At 33.9% G+C, this 8,857-nt stretch overlaps 2 protein-coding genes across 2 annotated transcripts in view; both read left to right on the top strand.

Moving 5' to 3' along the window:
• The first annotated feature begins 1,735 nt into the window (after positions 1-1,735).
• Positions 1,736-6,083, top strand: LOC117626154 (1-acyl-sn-glycerol-3-phosphate acyltransferase PLS1-like). The gene is made up of 11 exons (XM_034357805.1): positions 1,736-1,834; positions 2,062-2,184; positions 3,103-3,142; positions 3,720-3,793; positions 3,918-3,977; positions 4,154-4,231; positions 4,444-4,602; positions 4,715-4,840; positions 5,064-5,156; positions 5,590-5,676; positions 5,790-6,083. The coding sequence occupies exons 1-11, from the start codon at positions 1,754-1,756 to the stop codon at positions 6,012-6,014; spliced, it is 1,146 nt and encodes a 381-aa protein (XP_034213696.1). The 5' UTR covers positions 1,736-1,753; the 3' UTR covers positions 6,015-6,083.
• Positions 6,084-7,260: 1,177 nt separating this feature from the next.
• The window catches only part of LOC117624343 (xanthine dehydrogenase 1-like), a 19,105-nt gene continuing 17,508 nt past the window's right edge, over positions 7,261-8,857 (top strand). Inside the window, exons 1-2 of the mRNA XM_034355526.1 lie at positions 7,261-7,551; positions 8,687-8,786. Of these exons, the coding sequence (XP_034211417.1) occupies positions 7,416-7,551; positions 8,687-8,786 (236 nt within the window). The 5' untranslated portion in view covers positions 7,261-7,415. The remainder of the gene's footprint in view (positions 7,552-8,686; positions 8,787-8,857) is intronic.

Raw genomic sequence — 8,857 nt, 5'->3', positions numbered from 1 at the left:
TCCTCATCACTTGAGCTAATTGGAAGGACTTTTGATGGAAATATCCAATGACTTGGGATTTGGTTATCAATATAAAAAAAAAAAAAAAAAAAGCGGAATTATATTAATGCAGAGGGAAAACAAAACAAGCGGTTCATACAATAATGATTAAGAAGATTAAGTGAGCATCTCTACATATAAGGGTTTGGTCGTCGAGAGCTAAACGGGTAGCCTACCCTCATCCCACATAGGGCGATTAGAGGAAACCACAACTCCTAATAGAGCAAACCCTGTCCCCAAACAACCAAAGACCCAAAGGGGAATAAACAATCCTTAAAAAGGACATCAGAAATAAAATCCTGTTAAAATATAGAACATAGAATAGGGATAAATTTCAGCGGACCAAGAATAAAATCAACATGTTCCCAAGCAATTACAATTTACAATCAATGGGAAGTTTGAAAATTACACAATCAATGGGAAGTTTGAAAATTACACTTATAAATGCTTCCCTAATGTACTGGTCAAGCCAGCATACAAAGATTAAATTTTTGCTGCTGTGTACATGATACGCTGAATTTTAACAGGATTGTGTGTACGGCAGTAGAGCTACTATGATGGTAGGACGTAGAAAGTGGGGCGCATCATCTCTCTCTCTCTGCCCTTTTCTTCCCCAATCTCTCGTCTCTCTCTTGCACTTCCTCACAAATTCTTAAATGCCCACTATTTTTTTTGCTTCTCTTTCATTCTCTTTCATTCTCATGTCTAAATTTCTTTTGAATTGCATGTATTTTGTTATCATAAAAGAGTGATAGGTTATTCATACAAAAAATAAAGAAAAAAATAGAGAAAAGTAATAAAATTAAGAACTAGGTTGATTTGTCATAAAAGAAAGTATTTGAATTTTTAAGAGTGCCTCCTCTTACTTAAATTTATGACTCCGCCACACCAGCCCCATTTACCCCACTTCCAAAGACACTCCTCACTCCCCTGATTTTCTATTATTTTGTTTTGTTTTTAACTCTTTTTAGATTGATTAAGCTTAATGATGAAAAATAAGATTTTTTATTTATTTATATTTAAATACAAGCGATAGTCAACACTTTTTTGCTCACCACCTTGAATTAGTAGTGATGAGCATCACCATCATATTAATGGCCATTGAATGAGATGAAATTTTGAGATTCGTATAAGAAGTAAATTAAATCACACTCATCCAATGACATCATATTAATGCTCGCCTAATCTTACCCAAAAATAAATAGTCACCAAAGTTTCTCTTATACAAAGCAAAATTACATGGGTTACAAGCCCGAGAGAGAAGAGGAGGGGAAATCAAGTACAAGACCTCGAGTGTAAAAAGTCAATGTTCTAAATTGCTAGGGTTACAAAGTGCTAATTTTGAAACCATTAAATTTAATACTCAAGACAGTAGACTAGACCAGTTTGGTTCGGCCAATGAAAATGCCCCAACTCTGAAAATAAACCCTAATTGTCGTTGCATCAATTTGAGTTAATTAAGTTGGTACGCCAATAGAATGGGGCCTATAAGTTATCCCGCCAACCATGCTATCTTAAAAGAAAATGAATCATTAGTTCATGCAACGAGTCCAAAAAGCAACATAGATTAATTAACACGTCTAACATATAGCTACAAGTATCCCTCTCTATTTTATAACACCCTCCATCTCCCTCCCACCCTCACTCTCTCTCTCTCTCTCTCTCTCTCTCTCTCTCTCGGTGTGTAATTGTAGGGATTGTGTGTGTTTTGGCCATGGAGCTTAAAGCTGTAGTTTTCTCAATTCCTTTTGGTGTAATCTTTGTTGTCCTTGGTCTCTTTGTCAATCTTCTCCAGGTACTTTCTATATCCTGAATAAACTTCGTGCGCTTTTAACATATAAGCTTATGATAACTTCATATTGAAGAGTTTATATTGTTAATTGTTGTCCGAAAAGACATTTATAACTTTTTGTTGTTGGTAAAACTCACTTTCAAATACTTAAGCAGCAGCAAATATATATGATGTGAGTAGATTTGACTTTGCGATGGAAGGTGGCATAGCTAATGGTTATACTTTTGTAGGCCATTTGCTTTCTTACTATTCGACCTTTGTCCAAGAGTACATATAGAAAGATCAATGGAACAATTGCATCACTTTTATGGTTGGATCATATTTGGCTCTTGGAGTGGTGGGCAGGCCTTAAGGTGCTCTAATTAATTTGCATAATATAGTTATTTTCTTTTATATAATATGTATATATATAGTTATTCTCTCGTTCGGATATTTGCACATTATTATTATACGGATGTCATTGTAAACAGGAAGGAAAACATGGAGGGGTAGTAGAAAATAAATGATGTCCGCATGATAATAACGTCCGGAAGTCCGTAATATATATATTTTGCGAAGGTTGTAGGATTAATTTGTAACAAAAAAGAAATGTTGTAGCATCATATAGTTTATTTCCATATTAATACCGGAACGATCCTCTATATATGTTCGACTAATTAGAGAAAATTCAGTCCATGATGAGTTTAGTGTTGCTTTAATTATGTGTTGATGGATTATGATAATAAAGGTAATGTTTTCTCGTCAAAAATTCTAATATGTATAAATTATCAGATTAACAACGGAAGAACTACAACATTTGAACACGAATCCACTTGACCATCCCAATTGATTACTAATCCTAATTATGTAGCAAAAAATTATTGCTCAAGCAATCTCCAGCAATGTTAGCAACTTCCACTTTTAAATTTAGAGATATTTAGTCATATACTCATTCTTTGTTTTGTATTTAAAAGAAGTTAAAAGCAATTTTTTTTTTTTTTTGGTTTGAGGACCTTTCCTATTGAAAGGGGCGATAGCATATTAAACTCACACGCACAACACGGATGCTAGGACTCGAACCCAGGACCTTGTCTGATGGAGTAAATACTCCAAACCACTACATTAGTGGGTCTTTTGCGTGATAACATTTCTTTGGGTGTGTTTAAAAAGTCCATATATGTTTTTTTTATTTTATAATTTGGGCTTCTATATTGGGTGTAATAATGACTCTTCCTTAAATTTATAACACCACTCATCTGCAGAAGTGTTGACTACTTTACTTTTGATTCCAGGTTAAACTGTACACAGATTTGGAAACTTATCGACTAATGGGTAACTATAAATAAATTTTTTTTTTCTTTCGTGATGTTCTTCCACAAATTTATTGAGGGATCTCTCAAATAATTTTAATTAAGGGACGCGTTGTTGGGCCAAGTACGAATTTTATTTCAACAATCCGAATTGTCTATTTTTCAAGTCTTATATCCTTGTAAAAAATTAGAAAAATTGAAAAGCATTATGACAGTTAGTTTGTGATCAACAAAATAGACGAACATGGTGCTTCACAAAAACACTAAAACAACAATCATTAATTGAGTGCTCAGTTTCGAACTCATATGGTTTTTATATCTTAGTAAATTTAGGTTTTAGCTATAAATTTTTTTTCACTTTTGGAAAAAGCCAAACATTTTTCAAAAAAGACAGAAAAACCTCACAACTTTCAAACCAAAGACATGCAAATGTAAAGGATTCCTTAGGAAATTCAAAAATAAATAAGGGCAATTTTGTCCATTTTGGCTTTTTAAAAAAAATTTCTCTCTCCTTTGGCCTTTTTCAAAGTCTCCCGAAAGACCCCTCAAAAGAATAATTTTCGGCTCCAGAAAAATTAATATGTTTGGGAAAATTACAGGCGAAGAGCATGCGCTTCTCATGCCCAATCACATGTGTGATGCTGATATTCTTATTGGGTTTCTTTTAGCTCAGGTACTAATATTGCACCCTTACTAACTGCAAATATATAGCCAGAATGTCTAGCTATTATAACATGCTAAAATTTTCTCCTATGGAACCTAATTTGATATGGAACCTAATATGTTGCTTCCTGCAGCGATTGGGTTGCCTTCGCAGTGCTCTTATGGTTATGAAGAAATCTGCAAAATACCTCCCTGTGAGTTTCTAGGGCAAAAACTATATAATCATCATCTTATCCAATGACATTAGTTACATAATATCACTTCCAAAATGGAGTTAAGTTCTTAATCACTTTAATTAGTACGGCAGTGTGAATTTTGAAACCAAACTCCATCAAGATTAATATAACGCATTTAAATATACATGGTGCAGATTTTTGGGTGGACATCTTGGTTTCTAGGGTTTGTTTTCCTCAACAGAAGCTGGGAAAAAGATGAAAGTAACCTAAAGGTACAACTTTCGGATGAAATTATTTATATGAAACGAATCGATTTCTCTGGTCATATTGTAGTATGATTTACTATACTTATGTGAGAGATATGATCAGTAATATGATTCAGATATGGTGCTTGTAAGTTGTAACATTATTATTACGTTCATGCACTTTGGTTTAATTTGTTTGCGTACCTCCTTGTGTTGATATTAATTGGGTGATGGTGCAGAGAAGTTTACAAGGGTTAAAGGATTTTCCCATGCCATTTTGGCTTACCATATTTGCGGAAGGAACACGCATGACCCCTGACAAGCTTTCAGAAGCTCAAAAGTTTGCTGCTTCTAGGAAACTGCCTATCCCTAAGAATGTCTTGATTCCTCGTACCAAGGTCAAATTTTATGTTAAAACTTCTACTAAAAATAGAAATTAATTAATTAACTTTTTTTGCTTTTACGAGTTTTTGAATTTGAAAATTGATTATCATTTTGTTAATCTCTCAGGGTTTTGTTACAGCAGTGAAGAATTTGAGATCATTTGTCCCTGCAGTGTATGATGTTACTCTTGCTGTTCCAGAAGGCCATTCAACTCCTTCCCTGCATACCATGATAGAAAGGAAAAGTACTATGGTAAACCATCGAGTTCCAATTACAAATAATTAGCAAGCAATTTGCTTTATAGTTTTACATACAAGTATTAAGAAAATCTTAAGTTGATTGTGGCAACTCGATACTCATATTTACAAATTGATGAATCTAAACATATAAAAAAAAAAAAAAAAAATTGGATATCACTCCAAAACTAAATATTTAAGCCCTTTTCTGATGGCATACAAATTCTGACTTTTGATAGGTAAAAATACATATAAAACGATACTCAATGAAGGATTTGCCACAATCAGATGAGGCCATTGGTCAATGGTGCAGAGACAGGTTTGTGGCCAAGGTACGCTTGAACCCTTGAACATCAATGTCACAAAAGGGTGTCAGTGCTATTAGTAGTAGAACTATTTATTATTATGCAATTTTATTTGGTCAAGTTTTCAATGTACTTTGTTTGTTTCATGTACTATTAGTAGTGAAACCATCCATACAAAATGTAATAATTCATACTTCCGGGAAAGGAGGCATTCCTTATTTCCTGCAGGTCGCAGCTCGACATAAATACAAAAATAATTCATAAAAAATACAAAAATAAAAATCTATGCATACATGTCAAACTGTGATTGGTAAGAAAGTAGGAGTTCTTACTTAGAAGTATTTTCCTGAAAAAATAAAAATAAAAAGAGAGACTGAATATTTTTATTTTTATTTTTCTCATTGTTAAAAATAATAACCTTTGTGATTTTCGATTCTTCCTCTTATATGAATACACAAAGGATTCCATGTTGGACAAGTTTCGAGCTGAGGGTACCTTCGGTGACCAAGAAATTCATGACACTGGTCGATCTATTATGGCATTGCTTGTAAGTTATTCTAGTCTTTTTCTTTCCTACAAAATAAATATGTTTTTTATACATATTTTCTTAAATAATTCTCTCTCTCTCTCTCTCTCTCTCTCTCTCTCTCTCTCTAACAGGCTCATAGCAGCAGCAGCTATCTAATTTATTTTGCGTTGGTGAAACTGTGCCAAAAGTTCTCCCTTCTATCGACATGGAGAGGGATGGGCGTTTTAGTAACTTCCTTCGCCGCCACTGTGCTCCTCATGCATATTTTCATCGAATACACAAAGTTGCCCAAACAAAAAGGAGTTCAAACTACTCAATCAACAAGAGGCAAAGCTACAGATTTCAAATTCAACTGAATCATTTTCATTGTGAGAGATGATAAGTTTAAACTACTTTATTTTGTGAACTAGACAGTTCATAATAAATCGGGGGTGTTTTGTAAGCCTCTTTTCGTAGGCTAATGCATATTATTATTTAGTAGTTAATATGTTTATGTCGAAACACACTTATTTTTATACATTTTAATTATTGCAATTAGTCGATGGAGTGAAATACACCTATCTTTAAAGATAGAGAAAATTGTGGAAAGTAATGGTTATGACAATGTGATGGGAAAGTAAACAGTGGGCGAGCTAGAATGCTTCCTTTAAGGGGGCAAATACCCTAATGATGTGCACACAACACACCACTTCACATGCACACATAAAAACAAAATATTCGCCAATATGGTTTAGTCTCGTGAAAAAAGGCATTTACTTACAGATTAATGGTCACATGTTTGAAGTCTCATGACACCTTGCTAGTGTGTGTGAAAATCCCATTCTCTTAATGTTTGGGAATATAAGTGTCATATGTTATGTTAAATTAATTTTGTCTTTAAGAAAATAGAAGATACGAGCTTAATCAAGTTGGTTCAGAACAATAGTGTATTTTGAGAACTTTTTTTTAACATTTTACCTAAGAATTCAATTCCTCCATTCTTACTTCTCTTCTTTCCTAATAATTCACATGCTATTTTTTTTTGTCAAACACATGCTACTTTTTTGGTCAAACACGGCTGCTTCAGGAAAGAGTTACCTAATCTGCTTTTTTTTTTTCGTGCTGACCAACATTGCTGGGGCCATTGACATTTCTGTTTGGGCATGCAAATAAAGCTAGCGCACATTTCAATCTTGTTGGGCAACTACTATATTTTCAAAACAAATATGATTTGCTGTGTTTTTTTTAATATTTATATTCCAATAGCTATATTTGTAATTAATGATCATGATTAATTTTTTTAGGTTAAAATGTTTAAAAAATTAAATAACGAGTGTTGAAATAAAAATAATACCAAAAAAAATTAACAAAAAAAATTTAAAAGTTAATCATTATTAAACAATTTAATAAATTTAGTCCTAACATAATTGGAGGTGGCCTAACAGCACCAAAAGCATCGGAATACTGAATTGAAAGAAAAGCACAAAGGAGAGCAGAAAAATTTGCAGAAATGAAGAAAGTACGGTCGCACGTGCAAAACTATCTTTGTTTTTTGTTTTTTTTTGTTTTTTGTTTTTTGTTATTGTCTTTTTCCCCCAAAATCTGAGTACGGATCTTCCGTGTCCCAGTCCCCTACTGTTCCATTCCATCTTCTTCTCGCTCACTTCTCTCTCACATACAGAAGGGAAAAAAACTTGATTTCTTTTGAATCTTAATATTTATCACAATTCTAAGTTGTTGGGTTTGAAGGAATTAAGAAAAAGACAGAAAATAAAATTATGGGATCGTTGAAGAACGAAGAGGAGCTGGAACAAATCGGGGAGGAGTCAAAAGAGGCCATATTGTATGTCAATGGAATTCGTAAAGTTTTGCCTGATGGGTTGGCTCACTTCACCCTTCTTGAGTACCTCAGAGGTTTGATTCTGATTGTTTCTATTTTCTTTTCTGTTTTTTTTTTTATTTAAAAATTTATAAAATTGGAATTGCAATTGGTTTTGCCCAGTTTGTTTGTTTGGCTGCTCAGGAAGTATGGGAAGAGACAATTTTGAGCTCAGATTAGTTTGGTTTGTTTTTCAGGCTCAGTTTTTTTGACGGGTTTCTTTGCTTGTATTCTGTCAAGTTTGTTTGGTTCTTACAAGATCTCATAATGCTTCTATTGCTAGTTTTGTTCTAGCTTTTCTTCTTTTCCTTTGTCTTGGGGTTTCGGGTTTCGAAGAAACTTAAACGACTTGGAGTTGGGAGAGCTAACTGAGATACTTTTAAGTTCTAGAAAATGTTATGCTGGTCCCATCTAGCTAGGATAGGAGAATTTAGGAGCTGGAACCTCAGGAGTTTTTCTTTTCCTTACACGTCCTATTTATGGCAACTAATGGATACTCTTGTGGTTCTCTTTTCCGTCCGTATCATGCAATTTTGAAGGTGAAATACCAGATACTTGGGTGAGGCTTCGACAATCCCAGATACTTGTAATGCATTATTTTGTGAGAAGCCTATGTTTTTGGAGGGATAAAAAGGGGCATGGTGCTAGGAAAATGTGCTGTGATGGCAAAAAATGAGTGAAATTTTGAGGTTGCTAGAGGGGGAGGATGCTGATCGTTTGTAGTTCAGAATGTGTTTATGGCCCATACTTATGAGCTTCAGTTTGCTCAGATTTTGAAGGGTTGGTTCTTTCATGTTAATTATTATTTTTTTGATTGGAGTGCTATTTTATATTAGTTTATTCTTTTGTTTTGTTTTCATTGGTTTTCTGTTTTGTTGTTCTTTAGTGGGGTGTAGTTTAGGGAACGCCTCGTCCACTGTGTTCAATGAACATGTTTGTTCCTTAAAAACAAGAGTAATCTTGACCTATGGAGCTGATTGTTCTCAATAAATTTCAGAACGGTTAATATTTGCTCTGCATATCTATCTTGTACATTCTTAATTGCTGATAACTGCAAGATTTTATTGTCCATTTTCTTTTATAATGTCCTTTATGTAAGTGATACAAACTTTGGCTTCTGTATGTTGAAAAAACCTAATTAGAATTTCTATTGCCTTTGTGGCAATAAAGATATAGGTTTGACGGGGACAAAGCTTGGTTGTGGTGAAGGCGGTTGCGGTGCTTGCACTGTTATGGTTTCCCATTATGACCAAGAACGGAAGAAATGTTTGTGAGTATCTCTTTCTCTTGAATAAACATGCACATGCACATGTGCACGCGTACACCCAAGTGCGTGCATGT

The sequence above is a fragment of the Prunus dulcis genome, chromosome 4, assembly GCF_902201215.1.
Source record: "Prunus dulcis chromosome 4, ALMONDv2, whole genome shotgun sequence".
Classification (NCBI taxonomy): domain Eukaryota; kingdom Viridiplantae; phylum Streptophyta; class Magnoliopsida; order Rosales; family Rosaceae; genus Prunus; species Prunus dulcis.
The sequence above is the reverse complement of the archived record's forward strand: the minus strand, read 5'-3'. Positions and strand labels throughout refer to the sequence as shown.

What these genes read in the sequence shown, in the direction of transcription:
- LOC117626154 (XM_034357805.1), top strand. Translation starts at nt 1,754, where the DNA reads ATGGAGCTTAAAGCTGTAGTTTTCTCAATTCCTTTTGGTGTAATCTTT. An exon ending in AAGATGAAAGTAACCTAAAG is followed by an intron (nt 4,232 to 4,443) that starts GTACAACTTTCG and finishes GTGATGGTGCAG; the next exon opens with AGAAGTTTACAAGGGTTAAA. An exon ending in TCTTGATTCCTCGTACCAAG is followed by an intron (nt 4,603 to 4,714) that starts GTCAAATTTTAT and finishes TTAATCTCTCAG; the next exon opens with GGTTTTGTTACAGCAGTGAA.